At 35.9% G+C, this 17,417-nt stretch overlaps 1 protein-coding gene across 6 annotated transcripts in view; it reads right to left on the bottom strand.

The window, feature by feature from the left end:
• Positions 1 to 1,166: 1,166 nt before the first annotated feature.
• The window catches only part of DLG1 (discs large MAGUK scaffold protein 1), a 173,788-nt gene continuing 157,537 nt past the window's right edge, over positions 1,167 to 17,417 (bottom strand). For all 6 annotated transcript variants that reach the window (XM_075507201.1, XM_075507203.1, XM_075507205.1 and 3 more), the window contains exons 19-25: positions 16,357 to 16,398; positions 13,078 to 13,128; positions 10,417 to 10,518; positions 9,995 to 10,167; positions 6,280 to 6,389; positions 5,811 to 5,902; positions 1,167 to 3,028 (exon numbers count right to left, since the gene is read on the bottom strand). In XM_075507201.1, the coding sequence (XP_075363316.1) occupies positions 2,922 to 3,028; positions 5,811 to 5,902; positions 6,280 to 6,389; positions 9,995 to 10,167; positions 10,417 to 10,518; positions 13,078 to 13,128; positions 16,357 to 16,398 (677 nt within the window). In that variant the 3' untranslated portion in view covers positions 1,167 to 2,921. The remainder of the gene's footprint in view (positions 3,029 to 5,810; positions 5,903 to 6,279; positions 6,390 to 9,994; positions 10,168 to 10,416; positions 10,519 to 13,077; positions 13,129 to 16,356; positions 16,399 to 17,417) is intronic.

Here is a 17,417-nt window from a genome sequence, read left to right as displayed (position 1 = left end):
CACAAAGGAAATGATTAATATAATATAACTTAAAATAATAATAGAGAACAGCACATACTTTATCAAGCATGCTTCCGTATAGCAGTTACAAATAGTTGGGTTAGCAGGCAGGGAAAAAAATCCATGGTGCCTTCATTGGGCCAGCAAAAAATGCATCAGTATAACACCATTTGGATTTCCTAATTACTCTAGTTGTTAACTTGGAAGCCTTAAGAGAAGTACACATATTGTAAAATGTATCTTTAAAATACAGAAAGTAAAGTGTACCCAAGAATCAAAGATATATCAGCACCCAATACTGGAAAAATGAGATCCAGAGAAACAGCAATTAATGCAAAATCCTAAAAATTACAAGACAAAACAAGTCAACTGGGAGCATCAGGGCTGCCAGAATCAGCTTTTCTGCCAGGGCTCAAGGGCAACATCTGAAACAAAACCAAAAATGCAAAGATGATACTCCAGAGTCCTTTGGGTTTTCTTGATCCGAGACTGGGTTTCACTCTAGCACGACAACCATGCAAGGTAAGTACTGTGGACTTCAGTCTGAGTGTAGTATTCAGTGAGACCTAGCTGGTACAGCACAAATGCCTGGGAGAAAAGTTCTGTGAAAGTTATTCAGACATTCCAATATATGAAAGAGTAATTCCTCACATATCTACTCAGCTGAACAGGAACTGTAACTCTTTTTCTGATGAGTTAAAAAAAAAAGAGGTAAGAAAAGTAAAAATGTATACAATATAGAGATCTCAGATGTTATTTTGGTTTGCAGATTTGATAGCTGAGATTAAAAAAATGTAAGGATCTAAAAGTTGGTCTGTTTTAAGATGTTTCAGTATACACCTCGAATAACCCGTGACTTTCAAAAGAGGTAGACTATAGTAAACTTTTAGCTCCTTTAAAAATTTATGACATTATTTATCAAAAGTTGCATCGATCTTATAAACCTTGCACTTCCATAGACAGGAGTCTCAGAAAGACAGCACACCTACTTCACACATCTAGAAAACCAAAAATTATTTTGGGCCATACACCAGCAGCTTACACTTACTGTAAGTCTTATAAGCATGCCACATAACACCAGCAACATTTGTGTCCCAAGTTTAAACCTGCATTTAATGTAATAACTTCACTGGCCCTAATCTGGTCACCAGTGTTCCTCTAACACATTTTCATTTACAGTCTGAGCCATTTATTTTAAAATGCTACAACATCTGTATTTCTTTTGATTAAAAACACACTTGACAAATATATTGTACAATAAAGTTTATTAGCTGTTCTCCTCTTTCTAACAAATGGAATGGATAGTGTTGATAATTCTTTACAAACCAAAGCCAATTTGGTTGTGTGACTGCCCCGTGACTGCCATAAGTACATCCCTCTTATAAACAATCAGTTTCAAATAAGCAATGGCAGGTATCAAATAATACGGGAATTAGAGAATTTCATTACCGAAGGTAGTTCCATGTTTTGGTACAACATATTTATAACATTCGGCACAGAAGTTTGTGCGTTGCAAATGAAAGATCTTGTGCCTATGCAATCTGAGATGAACAGGTACAGAAAAATAAAATGTATTGTTGACTCTGAATTCTCCCTTTGGTTAAGACATGCATATTACGGGGTGGGGAGAAGAAAAGAGAAAAAAAAAAAAAGACAAAGACCTGAAATTCTGTAGAAAAGAGGAGAACTTGCACATATTTTTTTTTTCTTGTAACTAATATTCCCTGGACTTTACGCCCAGACACCATAGCCCATTTGATTTCTCATGATTAAGGAAGGTAAATTCTAATTTGTATTTTTATTCAAAACAAAAAGCTAGGAGTAGGTGGTAAAAGAAAAATATATATTTTATATATATATTTATACGTGTGCGCAACTATGTAAAGAAAATAATTCCCATAGTTACAGAGTTTAGTTAAAGAAAGTTTAATATATATATATTTATTATAACAAAATAGGCAGTTATTGTGGGTAAAATATTCATTAAAATCTGACCCCTAAGAACACACACATTTTTAGGCTACGAATCATTCTCATTGCCCTAATGACCATCTCTGCAGCTGTTTTCTGTATTACTGCCAATGGAAAGTTGGCATTCCTCTGAAAAATACAAGGTTTGCTAGCACCTAAACATATTTTAGGCTCAAAAAATGTGATGACCATTATCTATAAACAATTTCTGTAAGACACTATAAATAGTGCTTCACGAGGAAGATTAAAAACATTACACATCTTTGTCCCTAGCAATTTTATTGGCAAAAAAATGAAAAAATAGATTATAAGAATATCCATATGAAATTATGAAAATTAATATCCCTTGAGGAGTAGTAATGGGAGTTAATGAAAATGTTAACTCAAAATTTGAAAGTTTCTCTCTAACTGCCTGGAAAGAAAAAAAAAAAACAACCAAAAACAAAAAAACAACCAACCCAACTGAGAATAGAATTTAACTCAGAAAATAAACCTGAAATTGATTGCCCTGACCAAACCATGCTATTAAAGTTAAGCGTGCAAAGTTACTCATGATTTACAACTTCCTTGAATACAACTTTTCTTTCAATTGTTATGAAATTTTAAAAGAATGTCTATAAAGCTTTTTTGAAAAATCTTTGAAAGTTACTTTCCCTTAAACATTAAGGAATTTTACCAAGCAATTCCCTCCCACCCCCACCCCAAACTAATAGCTGGTCAGGCCATTCCACTGTCATGTTTGAAAAATGGCAAACCAACAACACACAATAATACAAATCATTTAAACTAAGAGAGACACCAAATGTAAAGCATTATGGGAACTGCAGAATGTGATGGTTAGGGTATGAACCACGCTGGAAAGAACTAGAGGCAGGCTCCACTGGAAGGGCTTAGAGTCGTCAGATGTAGTAGGTGATGTCAGTTAGAAAATGAAAAATAAAAATCTGTTTTCATAATTTTTCCTTTGCTGGAACCCAGATGTAAGGCCCGGACTGTTCCTCTATGATCTGTTTCACTTGGTTGTAGATTTCTTCCAGTGTGTCTCCTTGGACAATAGCTGCAAAACATAATGTAGCAATCAGCAATCATCCTTCCCAGCTCCGTACAGAAACCAAGATGTTCCAAGCCAAGCTGTTCTTTTTTCTCAGAGTGGCAAGAGGATTTTAGATCGCTGAAGGAATGGACACCCACTGGGATTTCTGGTTTTTGTGCTGGAGCGAAGCACATTGTCGATGGTACTGCAGGACACACAAAGCACCATCTCTCGCACTCAGAGGCTTGGGGTTAGGAAGTGGTTTTCCCTTTACTGCAAGTATACACATAAAACCGAGGCGTGCTTTTTGCTTTTCCTAACCACATTACAAGTTGGTCTGACTCAATTAACATCCTCCAGTATTCTTTTTGGTCCAACTTTCATGTGCGTTTCCAACACAACAAGGCAAGACAGAGAGTACAGGGCTGTGTCCTCATGCAGTCAGTCTGAGGCCTGGCTTGGTGTAATGCAGACTGGTGAACTCCTCGGCTGGATCCTGAAACTTCATAGCAAGGCTGGCTGACCTTGGGATTTCTACCTGCTAGCACTAGCTTTGCTTTTGGCCAAAAAGAGGAGGAACTCATGGAGTTTGTTGCCCAGCCAATAGATTCAAGTTTTATAGACAACAGACTTCCTTATATAGTTAAAAGTGCAATTTAAATTCAGATGGTGTAAGTTAGATATATTTTCTCCAAGGCTAGAAAATAATTAGAAATAAGCAAATATGGATGTGTTCTGACATATCAAAGTACGGTCTGGTGAGAATGAGGATGAAGTTTGAGCTGTTCTCACCACACTTCAGTCTGAAAATGATGAGATAGCAGCTTCTTTTTAATTAGGATTGCCATCTCAGTGTTGATAATCCAAGAAACAAAGTTTGGCATGAAAGAATTTTGGAGGCAGGCCAGACTCACTCTTTTGTACATTAATACATTACTGCTGCTTCCAAGCTTTGCTTTCATGCAAATTACTTCCTTTTTATTCCTACTCATCATTCCCATCTCTTAAAAACTTTCTCCCCATCTGCAGCCCATTGTCATAGTGCCTGTCGGAGGAGGAGGCTGTTAATTATTATAGCTCAAGTGTAATGTTCACAGCACAACAGCACATTAGAAAGATTCAGAAATGTCTTTGCAATGCAATAGCCATAAGCTCAGCATCCTACTTCTCTCCAGCTATGTTTAACCACACCTCTTCCAAAGCTCAATACCCTCAGAACAGAAGATGGATGCACTCTTCATGTGCTTCAGTGCAAAGTTTAAGTATGTTTACACTTAACCCGCTGAAGAAGTTGACTTCATTTTGCCGCACAATGTGGTATTGTTTAACAGATTAAGGAATGCTCACACATTCTGTTTTAACACCTGACTCATATGGGTGGCAGCCTCCAAACTGTAAGCATTTAGTGGGATTTGTGATGTCTTCAAGTATCTCAAACAGATTCAGAAAAAGATTTCTGGCCTGAACGGGATTATCAAGGACAGAAGTCTGACCATTGCTATCTTCCTCTGTCCTTATACTTCTGAGAAGAAACATGGCCCTAAGCACTAGAGCTCTTAAAAAGGCCCATAGTCTTTTGAAACATCTTGAATTATGTCCCTTAATTTCCTGAAAAACTGTCCTATATAATGCCCTGAGACAACCTGGGAGAATACCAGCTACTAAATAAATATTTAATTAATATCTATTAAAATAAACTCATTTGCTTCCTGAACAACAAACTCGACACATTTGCAAGTCATTTGGTAAGGAACTCTATAATAGGAAGAATTTGCAATATGTGTTGAGTCCCATAACCTTCTGGGTACAGACAGATAGGGAGCTATGGGACCGGTGGGAGAGCTAGATGCAGTATTGGGACAAACTGACAGCTGCAGGGCAGCAGAGAGGGAGGGAGGCAGACAAAGAGGGATGGACTCAAGTTGTTCATTGTGTGGGTAGCACACAATATAGAGAACAAGGCAGCAGGAAGACTGGGGCAGGGACTCTACTGGTTCCTCTATCTTCCTCCCATGTGAAGCCACCACCCTTTCCTGTGTCTCTGCCCAGGTGGAGCAGGCTGTTGCATTCACAGCTCTGCCCACATAAGATGTGGAAGAAGGAATTGGGCAAAGGAGTCATATCACAGAAAGGAGGTGAATGAGGCAGCAAACACTGAAACACTGCAAGAGACCATAACAGGAAGGACAGGAGCGAGTGTATCTAGGACAGGAATAGAGAAGGCTCATTTCTGTCCTCCTGAAAATCCTGACTTGATCAATCTCCTACTGCAAGCCACAATGCAAACATTTAGTACAGTTTGAGTGCTTGCAGCCCATCCCTTGCTGTTACAGTTAGGTCTGTGGCATACACAAATTTGATTTGCTAAGTACCATAATGCTGTAGTGCTCAACTTCCAGAGGCTTAATTAATTACCATCATTCTTTACTTCCCAATTTAAAAAAAAAAATGAAATTGATCATTTTATCCAAGGAGCTTTGCTGGGCAATCTCAGCTCTGCAAATAAAAAGCTTTAAGCGTACCATATATCAACAAAGCAAACATCTACATTATAATACCTAGGAAAATAGTAGAAAGTCTCACAGTTTTTAAAACCTAAATTAAGCTCCCAGTAAATTTTTGTATATACTGAATTAATTGATCAAATTGAAATCAGTGTAGCGGTATTAAGATGGCTCTATGCCTCAAAACAATCATAGATTAGCCGGAAAACAAAGTTCATCCTTATCTCAGCAGTGAGGCAATTACTATTTTACAGCAAGCAATAACATTTCAACTCTGACAAGGGAACAGTCCCAAAACACACCTGTGAAGTGTTCAGTAAATTCTTGCTCCAGTTTCATGGCTCTCTCAAATGTCTTCCTGGCTTGCTCTTCTGTTAAGCGTTTATTCATTTCCCTGAAATTGAAAACATTATACATTTAAAAACTACTATCAAATACTTGGAGTCTTTTGAAATAAGGTTTTAAACTGTTGTCTGAGTATTAACCCTAATAAGAGGCAATCTACTAGATGACACACCTAAGCAAAGACTGTAGTGGGAATGAGCTGTTCTGACACTATGTTGCATGGAATTTAGCACAATGACATTTGTTCTGAAGCATTTTAATTTGGATTACAAACCCCATCTAGAAGTCCCTAGAAATTAAACTCAAGAAATTAAATATTGTTAAAAATGCAAGTATTACAATTGTCTTCACATAACTTGCAGCTGGCTTTTCAAATACAATGACGGTCTCAAACAATTTAGCCTGAGGTACCTTACTTTTACTCACATGATATTTTCCACTGTTTTGGGTTTAATAAAAATGGAGATTGGGTACAGCTGGGCAATCTGCAACCTTTTGATCGCATTACCAGAAACATCAAGAATGCAATGTTTACCCTAAAAAGTGAGAGAGAAGGGAAAATGGCATTAAGCAAAGTTTAAGTCACAAGTATGCATAGCTAATAATTTAGAAGAGAAAACATGTCTCCACTGAAGCCAACAAAATTAGAGCATTTGCATCAATGACATGATTTCACCACTTTGGCACAAGGTCCCACAATGCTCCTCTGTTGGGATCATACATCACTTGAGATGTTCCTGACTGTTCTTCCTTCCTTTCTCCACCAGAGGTTGCAGCCCAATCAACAATGCAGAATCATCCAGGGGAACAGCTGTACTTCAACCACACCACCAGAATTATTTCTTTTTTTTTTTTTTTTTTTTTTAATAAATAATTTGAAGATCCTTTAGGAAGGTGGCCGTGTCACAGATGCGGTTTAGAGAGGAGCTAGATGACTTAACTGGCATACCTGAGGGAGTAACCACCACTGACGGCAAGGAAGTATGCCACCATCAGAATCATTAGATGGAACCGAATACAAGCACTCTCCTCCCTCCAGGTACCACACAATAGAATACCAAGTTCGAGATGGTGAATGCAATTTATTTGGGCTGATTATTTTTTATCTCTTGAAAAACAAATATAACTTAACCATTTCTTGGGCAGTGGGAAGACAATGAGGTAGGACTGCTTTTCTCCCCACCTCTATTCTCCCACTATAAGCAATTTTCCAGCTCTTTGGGATATCTCATCGCAAAGGCTCTTTCTGTTCCTCGGCTCCACTCATCTCTGATACACTCATTTCTACCTCACACATTTTTATTTCTTTCCTTTCTGAGTAGCCTATGAGTAATTTGGCATACTAGCATTTCAGAAACACATGGGGGGAGAGGAACAGAAAACCACTGTCAGATGACTAAAATAAGAAAAGCTTTTCCTTTAGCAGGAAACCAATGTGAATGGCAGAATTCTGCGAGCCAGGGTACAAACCCACAAGCACCATAAAACCAAAGGTTACTCGTATCATAAAACACACTTCCTGAACTCCTGGGAGATCATTCCTGGAGGGCACGTTGAAGAGCGAGGAAGTGACTGCAGTCTGAAACAACTGACACGTTTCTGCTTCCTGGCAGAAGAGATCACTAGGATCATTTACATTTGATCTCTGGCACAACAAAACCACAGAATTTTATTTCAGGAATTCTTAAAGAGGATAGAATTGTTCTTCCCACATGAACAGTACATATCTGCTTGCTTTCAACTGATGATAACTGTTTCCCGGATCTGGATGCTGACTGGTATCATTTAAGAAAGGTGTTGGTATGTTCTAGCAGAGTATCTTACTACCTGTCCACATCTTTCAAATAGTTTCTCTTTAAATGTGGCACATGCTCTGGGAATTGTGAATTAAGAGTATTACCTGGGCCATTTTCCTTTTTGGGATAAGACACTTAGTATTTGCTGTGTTTGGCCCAACAACTTATGCCAGGTGCCAAAGGATTTTGGACAAAGGGTTGGAGGACTAGATTGCCAGTAGCTGTACTGGGCCTTATGGAATGTAACTGTGACAGTTTATTCAAAATCAATAATGAACGTGCATTAACAGTGGCCTCAGACACAGATTTGCAAGCTGCTAGCGATTCCAAAGAGGATTATGAAAATTCCTTTTGAGTGAAGCTTTGGAAGACAAGGAAAAGAAACGCAAGTACTTCATGATATAATTATCACGTTTTCATCCAGGGAAGCTATTTTGCTCTTTGCACAGTGCATTTAAACAATATTTTACATATTTTCTAGTTCCTTACCTGCACTGCAACTGATTGGGAAACATAGCACAGCACTCAGTGCCTTTTACAGTAACTGAACAATGACATCAAAAAGCATTTTTAGCTGTGTCCATTATAGGTAAGGAAATGAGAGAGAGAGGGATCACCTGGAAGCATGGGCAAATGAACACAATTTAAAGCTACTGCAAGAATACTATTTCTGGTACTTTTGGGGTAGTAGCAGTCATTTCTGTTGTGTCTGCCTCTAAATTCATCACAAAAAACTTGGAAATCGTCTTTTGTATCCCTGTATCACTGAAGAGACTCATCTCTTAAGCGAGACAGGGAGGACTACAAGGAGGGAGTAGGCCCAGATCAACCAGTTTGCAGCCCTGTCATGATTTTGAAGCAAGTTCTGAAGGACAGGCCATTGTTTCTCATAAAAATAATGTTAGCTGGAACTGAGAAATTGCTGCATCTACCCAAAGTCCCACGGTGCCTGTGCAAGAGATTTAATAGCATGGAGACATCTGGTAGTACTTTGTTCTTCATGTTGGTTTATAAAAGATTCACAATTGTTTTGTACCTTACTAGTCCCACTAGATGGGCAAAAGAACACAGCCAATTTCAGGTCTAGGACGGAACCGAAGGATTATATCTGTGCTACCAGGTGAAGCAACTGCTGACAGGTTTATAATGTTTAAGCTGTTCAATAAATAGTTTCATCATTTAACCACATACGATAGTTTCACAACTTTGTTCAGCCTCCCATACAAAGCACCGTTCGTTTACTTTAACAATTTTGTAATTAATTTTATTTTCTTTACTTTTCTTGCTATATACCATGGGGTCAGGTTCTATTGCATAGGGTGAGAAAGACAGCAGAAGAAAACTTCATCACATGAACCACAGAATCTCACCATGTTCCCCCTGTTTTTGATTCCAGTAAATTATACTTGCCAGAAATAACAATACTCAGCCATTTGGCCAGAATGGTCTACACTGTTTTCCAGAGGACTAACTACACTCCCGTGTCACACGGGTTAACCACACTTACCCTCTGCATGTCCAGACTGAAAGTGCCCATGCTTGTGAGTTCCCACCCAGAAAATAGCTGTTTCTTCTCTCATACAGATCAGATAACATTGTCTACTGTAAATGCACCATATTTGTAAGCAGTAGAACAACACTCATCAACCTAACATGGAACATTTGCAAAGAATTTTCACCAAAAAATTTTCTTTAGAACAAGCATCTTACTCTAAGAAATATGCTTCCTTCTTCCCACTCTTTTTCAGAGAGCTCAAGTAAACTTCACTTTGAATTTAGAAATATTTAGATTTTGCAAGAAATAGTTAATTAAAATCTGTTCACAATAAAAACAGTAAAGTCAGTCTTCAAAATGTAGTGGTAGTTATGTAAAACGTCTTTCTGAAATTGAGTTTATTACATTCACTCTTTTCCCTTCATCAGCTAAATCCATGAAGGGCACAAAGAATAAAAATTTTACAAGTTTTCTTCTGCACAGGTCTATATCAAATGGATCATCACATTAATTGACTCCACCACCACTATTCTTAATTAGTTAATGATCTATTTATGTGAGCTAGGCTAATTAGCCTGTAATTCCAATGATTTCTTCTCTATTTTCTTTTATAAGAGGGCACAAACTATGGTTGCTCTTTTCCCGTAATTTAATCACGATGCTTTCATTATTCCAAAGCTTTATTATTTCCCTAAATGCATTTGTGACAATGCAGTTTGTTTCTAGTTTTGTACAAATTCCTTTTTAAAAATGTCAGAGGGTTCCTAACGGCTCCTTGCCATTCTTCTCTTTTTCCCCTGTCAGCACAGTCAATCACCTCAGTAAATGAAAGTAACTGGCACTGATTTACCTTTTCTGCTACTTCTCGCACTGATTGGACACTTGTTCCATAAAGATGATTATTGTACTGGCCAGCTTCAATGAATTTGTGATCCTGAATATCCTTCTCCATTTGCTCTCGGGAAGTGACAAAATGGTAATCACGTCCATCCACCTCATAATCTCGTTTTGGTCTAGTAGTATCTTTAAATATAAACCAGTAATTTTTAAAGCAAAACAAAAAACAGTGACATTTTCCCTACAATATGCAAAAATAGTCTCCCATTTACACTGCAAAACTGTCACAAGCAAAGAGATGACTGACAACTAAGATAGCTCTATAAAGTTTAGACAATATATTAACTTTTTTTTAACTCAACATACAGAGGATGTCTATTAAGAAAATTAACACAAAAAAAAATTAGAATTGCTTTAGTATTTGCTGAGACTTACGTGGAACACACGAGCCAAATTTGTCTGGAAATTCCGAGATCAGATCATCATTTATTCTGTCTTTCATGGGTCCCAAAACGATCACAGGTCGAGTGTAACTGACTATTAAACATAGAGGAATAACATCAGTTACATTTCAATATGATTGCTTTCTTTTACAGTTCAGCAAAATAAGCTTTATCACATGGTAATGGTTTTAATAACTAAAAGAATATGTACTCCTAAAGAGAAGAAAAACATGTTAAAGAATGTATATCAACTAATACCATAGTCACAGTAAGTTGTTAGATCTTCACTCTCAAATCACTATCCTGGGGGATTGAAGACGTCTTAAATTATGAAGTCTTTGGGGGGGGAGGGGGGGGGGAATCTTTTCACAAAGTAGCATCCTTCATTCTAATGAAAACAGCAAAAGGAGGAAGTTTGAAAATATCTTCACTTCAAAGAGGTACCTAAGCTGTAGCAGAGTTCATGAAATTCTAGTTCTGTGTTGGGAGAAGCTTCCTCTTTTCCTTGAAGACCACAACTTAAATACTCATATATGAAAAGACTCAACTATATATAGCTTCTGTAACTAAAAACACCCTTATAAAATGAAGTATAGCATCTTTTAAAAGCAGCTTAATTTTCTATAAAGTTATAAATGGCTTTTGGTTGGAAATTAAGATCAAGCAGAAAATACTTATTATACTGGAAGAACCATGAAGACAATAATATCTAAGTATGTTGGCACTAGCATATAATTTCAGCTGTATAAATTTTAGTTGTAGGTTCAATCTGTCTTTCCTGCACAAATAAGTCCAAATAAAATAAAGTCTGACCTATAAAATATATTTTAATTTGATTCTCTGAACTATTTCCTTTCAGAGGTATTAATATATTCATAGAAGGAATGTCTGGGATCCAGTAACTGTCAACATATTAATTTAACAATAAACATCTTTGCTTAAAGACTAAGGGCAGCCCACTAGCGTCTCAAATCCAAGCACCTTTAAATCTATTTTGGTCATTACAGTTCTTTATTCTTCTGGGCTTATTAAAAAAAAAAAAAAATTACTGTGGAAGTGAATTAGTGGACAAATGTAGAGAATGTATGCAGGGAATATATTACTGCACCTAAGCAAAAGAACGATGTACTGGTTCTTTTATGGCCTTCGCCATACACTATGTTAGACTCAAAGGGAATTACAGTCATGTATTTAAATGCCAAAGCACTTGGCTCTCTAAAAGTCTTTAGTTTTACAATATGGTAGTTACTAAACTATTGGCTTGTGCCAAGTCTCATTCACATCTTTTCTCTTCAACCTTGACATTCATTCACTTGGTATTACTACCGTTCTCACTAAACCATTAAGCTATCGGAATCCGGGAAGCTAATGCCAGCTAAAAAGACGTTTTGCATTTTGTGAGACCCTCTGGTGTGCGTACATACACAGACCCAGCAGCTGCTCATTTGAGGGTAACAAACCTCCAGTTCCCCAGCTTAAGCATAGCTTAGCACATCGAAGAGGGCCTACCATTTCCCCATTTCCAGCATGGTCTCAACTCATGCATTTCTCATCCATGATTTTATTTGGAACCTACCAAAATTACAAATTATATGATATAAATAATGTAGTTTGTGTTAGTCTTGTATAACAATTTTTACCACTTTTGGAAGCTTACTGATGAAATGGAGCCCACACGTGATGATTAACAAGTTGGTGTGGAAAGTCTATGCAGGCACACGTGTTCCACAATGCTATTAAAAGCAACTGGGCCGTGCCACTCACTGCATGAAACCAAACATGAAATCTTGACATTCAAAATTCATGTAAATACATGATGTGTATTTACTTCGACTGCCACCTTATTCGATAGGTAACAGATCAAGTATTCCCAAAGGACATCCCTTTTACAGATTACTTTACAAATATATGAGCTATGTATCAGATAATGTAAATCAACTGTTAGCACCTGTGGTGGTGAATGGAACACTAAAAATTCTGTATCTGTTATACACAATGAAGCAAGAACAGCACCAAGGTGAAAAGGAAACGATAGTATCCCATTGCAAATCAGTAAAACCATTTTATTTTAAATGCAAGTGTGAGAAAATATTTTGTCCTATCAATTTCCATTTCATTCAAAATTATTTTTTTTTCTGGGGGGGGAAAAAAAAAAAATCACTTGGCTAACCAAAGTTATGGCTATTTTGGCTAACCAAATTTGCCATATAAGAAGCCCATACAAAATGGCAGACTTTGTTTTAGAGACATTTCAACTAAAGCTTACTAAACTAGACAAATGATCTATTGACACACTTTTTGCTGTGATAGAAAAAAGGAACTGCAACAGTGAGAATGCTAAAGCAATATGAAACAGAAGAAAACTGTAATTTCTGAGGTTCACACTGATGAAACTGTTAAACATACCATATTTTCCTTATGCAATGTAAACCACACACAATAAGTTATTTTAAGTAGCACACCTTTGGATTGTGCACTAAATAATTTAGCAATTGCATTTAATAATTTATGTCTTTATGCTTTATTCATTTGAATAATGGTAACAAGTTCAAAACAGTGAAGAAGTTTATCATGGTGCTCAGTGCAGAAGGGCACATGAAGCATTCTGATAATTCAGATGGTATTTATTTTATACTGAGTGAGATCTACAAACCTTCTTGTTGATTGACTGGTTCATATGACAAGACATATTCCTCTTGGCCACCTAAAATGTAAATGCAAAGACATATCTATGTATTTTTTTTCTAAACCAACATATTTAAATTCAGTCATTCAATGAACTATAATGATACAGACATTCCTCAGTAATATGCATTACAATGATACTGATGAAGGACATTTTTCAAGAGCGATGAATTATAAAAATCACAAAAATAAGCCAAACAAAATTTTAAAGCATAAGACACATACAGTATAAATAATTTCCTGCTTTATGTTAGCATGTCAAACTGACATCAAAGCACAAGAAGAATTTTAAAGCATTATTGAAATGTTCTTTATACACGTTTCCCTGAATGAGATGCATGCATGCTATCATTCACTGCTAGAGGCAATGCCACCTTCATCATGAACATTCTCCATACTTTGAAGCCAGCATTTACAATAATATTTTTCTATACTTATACAGGGCTGACAATCATGTATGTCAAGGTGTACATATCTTCCATTAACTTTATCATGAAGTGGCATTTATATAAACACCTTCAACCACTCTAATTCTACAAAAAAAATTATGATTGTATATACTAAATAACTAGTATTTTATTAATGATTTTTTAAAGACCAACTTGAAAACAAAGAATGCTTTGTATTGTTCTCAGCTCCAGAAAGCACATCAGCAGTGAATGAAACTAAAATAACTGAATTTTGACCTTTGACAGCTGCAGACTTTTTAAATGTTAGTGAAAGCATCTGAAATATACCTCAGTTGCCATCTCTCTAAAAGATTATTTCTAGTCTAACAAGATATCTCCAAGTATGATTTCTTGCAATGGAATCACTAAAAATTAACTCCATGACAGCAAAGAATTTCTAATTCTGAAGATACAAGCTCAAATTATATGACATTACTATGAACTTTGAACAAAATACACTCCTTCAGTAACTCACTTGTGTAATTTTGGAACATTCTTTGTAGTTCATAAGCCATACTTATAACAGGCAAAGGAACATACCAATGCTATACCACAGCTGTATAAAAACAGATTGCTGATAAAGGCTTTTATAAATTCACATATTGCTTCTATATATCTATTCTTTACTTCATAGCAAATACCATTGATCTTTTAAATATAACATTTACAATTTCATTAAGAGAAATATTTCTCTTATTTGCAATAAATTTGCATTCAAACCATACTACAGCAATACATGAATGAATGAACATTTTAATTTTTTAAGTTATTGCAAGTGAGGAATACGTTAAGACAGACACGAAAACATGCAACCTGTCTATTTTAGTATCTCAAAAAGTAACTCATGCAAATGGATTTCAGAAGGACAGTATATACTTTCAGAACCCCTTTTAGGCTAGGGAGAGGAATAGGGAATCACCAGCTATTGATTCATCTATGAGAGATCCAGCTCACATATAATTAGATACTTCTTTGGAGAAGTCACATTGCTATAAGGTCAAAAATTAGTTAAGCAAACTACTAAAGAGATAATAACAAGTAAAAAGCATCTCCTGATTGAGGGCAAAAAGTATATATTGTCACTGCTTTTCAATACTTTGGAAAAATGAATATTAATAGAATGAACCTTTTGAACAACCGTACTCATCTGTAATCAAGATAACTTTCATATTAGACAGCAGTAAGAAGAAATTAAAAAAATCATTTTAATAAAAAGTGTTTGGAGTTACATATTCAGATAAGCAAATCCATAACATTCATAATAAAAATCAGGGCTTCTCAAGTAATAACAGAGTAAAAAAACTAACAAGTAGCACCAGTAATGAGCTTTAAACATACATAAAGCAAGCTCTGAGAAAAACCTTGGGGTGGGAGGGAAGAGAGGAAAGCAGCAAATTTATGGAGAAACAGTCACGGTTAGATAGTTTTAATGGCGTGTCATTAAGAATGGTTAAAATTTGAAAGTTTGTCATATAGGCAAAGACAACTTCCATACATGCTCAATTTTGTGTTATTCTCAGGGAACACGAATGCCTCCCCCAACTGATTTCTTTTCAATTACAGTCTAATACGCTGTTAGCATTGTAAACGCTGGGGATTTTAAATACATGTATAAATTCTCTCCTTGAGTGTAATCATCTGGAAGAAAAAATGTGCATCATCAACTCTGAGAAGACCTACAGCTTCCAAACAAATATATCTGTTAATGAACCACCTTCCTTATTACCCTAACATAAACAGTATCTGTTTCTGAAGTGTCCATTATACAGTTAGCAGGCAACAAGGAGCTGACCAGTGAGCCACTCAGTGTCACACTGCGTGACTTTTACTGTTCCTTCTTTTCGTATTCCTCTTCAAATCCTCAACTTTTTCATATTCCTGCTCTGCTCTATGCTGGGTTCCAGGTCTGGACTGTGAGACCTTACTAGTTGTTGTTCACTGGAAATGACCAGTGGGATTGAAGTTCTGGCTCTGGTTTAAGACATTTTAAAGCATTGTACAGCAGCATCATGCAGCATATTACCCATTGTGAACATGCAGTACTACTGTAGCTTAGGTAATAGTAAATAGTACTGTAGCTTGGGCTAGTAAAAAAGCCAACTTAGTCTAGTATTTAAAAGATACTATGTCTTCAGAGAGAGAGAGAACGTGTATGCATGCCTAGTGTGCTAATTTATCATAACTGACTCCAGCACTTAATGTGTGTCGTATGCTTTGAACACAATTCATACTAAGCACCCACACTTGACAAAATAGATAAATGAAAGCTGAAAGCAAGGGTAAATACATGTTTGCTTATCTTTTCTTTCATTAGAAGTATATACATATTAAATCTGAGTATCAGTTGTGAAAAATTGTATAGTTATTGCACTATTTAACAGATTACACAGTTTAGTTACGCTTCCAGTATTAAGCTCAACTACATAAAATTGTATTTGTCAGCATTAAATTTACATTTAGGTTTTAATAGGTCTAGCTAGCTCGCATAATTTAAAAAAGAAAAAAAAAAAGGAACTGATTCAAATTAAGCTGAACTAAGAAAATCATAGATCACAATAAAAATATCCATAAAGCCATAAAGGAGGTTTGCAATGATTCTCTCTAGTCAGTTTTTTTTAAAAACAAAGAGACAGCAGAATTTGCAGTACCCCACCAAACACAGGAATACGGATTTCACCTGAAGGTGACTGGGGAGCTCTATTTAACATGTAAATACCCAGAAAAGACAGACAAACAAAACCAAAGAAAGAGCTACTAAACCAAGGTTCTAAATAAACAAAGAACTTAAAAACACTTACGGTAACTACTTTCACTATCGCTGGCATTAGAGGTTACATGCTCTGAAATTGCAACACAATGGAAAAAAAAAATAAGGAACATACACTAATGGCATGAGTCCAAAAGAAAGCAAATTGACACAAAATAATCCAGATGAAAGACAATACTGATATCAAAATGCTGAAATCAATACATACTGCATATAAAAGTTTTAAGGTACTTCTCATAGCTCTCAGGATCAAGCTTAATTTCATACGAAAGGAATGGATGTTAATAAACAGAAAAACGTTAAATAGCACATCAAAATAAGATTACAAAAAGTACACTAATTCATAGTTCACATGTAACCCTGCAATTTTTTGGTTTTCACTTCAAGGTGAATTTTGTTGTGCAAAACCTACGGGATTATGCATTTCAACTTTTACGCAGGCAATTTATTGATTATATTAGGAGTCTTGTAGCAGAAAATACTGGACTATACTGCAGGAAATACAGTGTAGCATGTTCAATCATAAACACTTTCCTATGTGTCTATGTCAAAGACAATTTCCCTTTCAAGTTTACTTGAAGCGCGATGCAGAATTAAGACTCTTCCCCCCTCCCCCCCAAGTAATGCTTTAGTTTTCAAAAACTCCTGACTTTTATTCTGGACTATCTAGATTAATTTCATGCCTTTTGCATAGTAATCAAAATACTTCAGTAGCTACAAGGTGTTTATATTTACTTTTTTAAGCTATGTAACTGTGTTAAATATGTTTATGATAAAAATTAATACAATTGAAGCATTTCAGGTATCAATCTATTCTGTACCTGAAAATTGTACAAATCTGGGGAACAAATATGAACTTTGATATTGCTGTACTTTATTATAAAGAATCAATTTTTATGCCACCCAATGAGTGTGTCTATTTGTAATGAAAAACACTAACATTCACAGGTTAAGACTGCATAAAGAAGCTTGTGTTTGACCTATACAAATTAAGTACAATTAAATTTGAAATTATGTACCTAACTGTGTGCATATGACAATACATATTGTTGTCACAAGGAGCCTTTATAATACATTAAATTCAGTGTCGTT

This window comes from Mycteria americana, chromosome 7 (genome assembly GCF_035582795.1).
Source record: "Mycteria americana isolate JAX WOST 10 ecotype Jacksonville Zoo and Gardens chromosome 7, USCA_MyAme_1.0, whole genome shotgun sequence".
Lineage (NCBI taxonomy): Eukaryota > Metazoa > Chordata > Aves > Ciconiiformes > Ciconiidae > Mycteria > Mycteria americana.
Note: the sequence above shows the minus strand (reverse complement) of the source record. Positions and strands in the feature narration are given on the sequence as shown.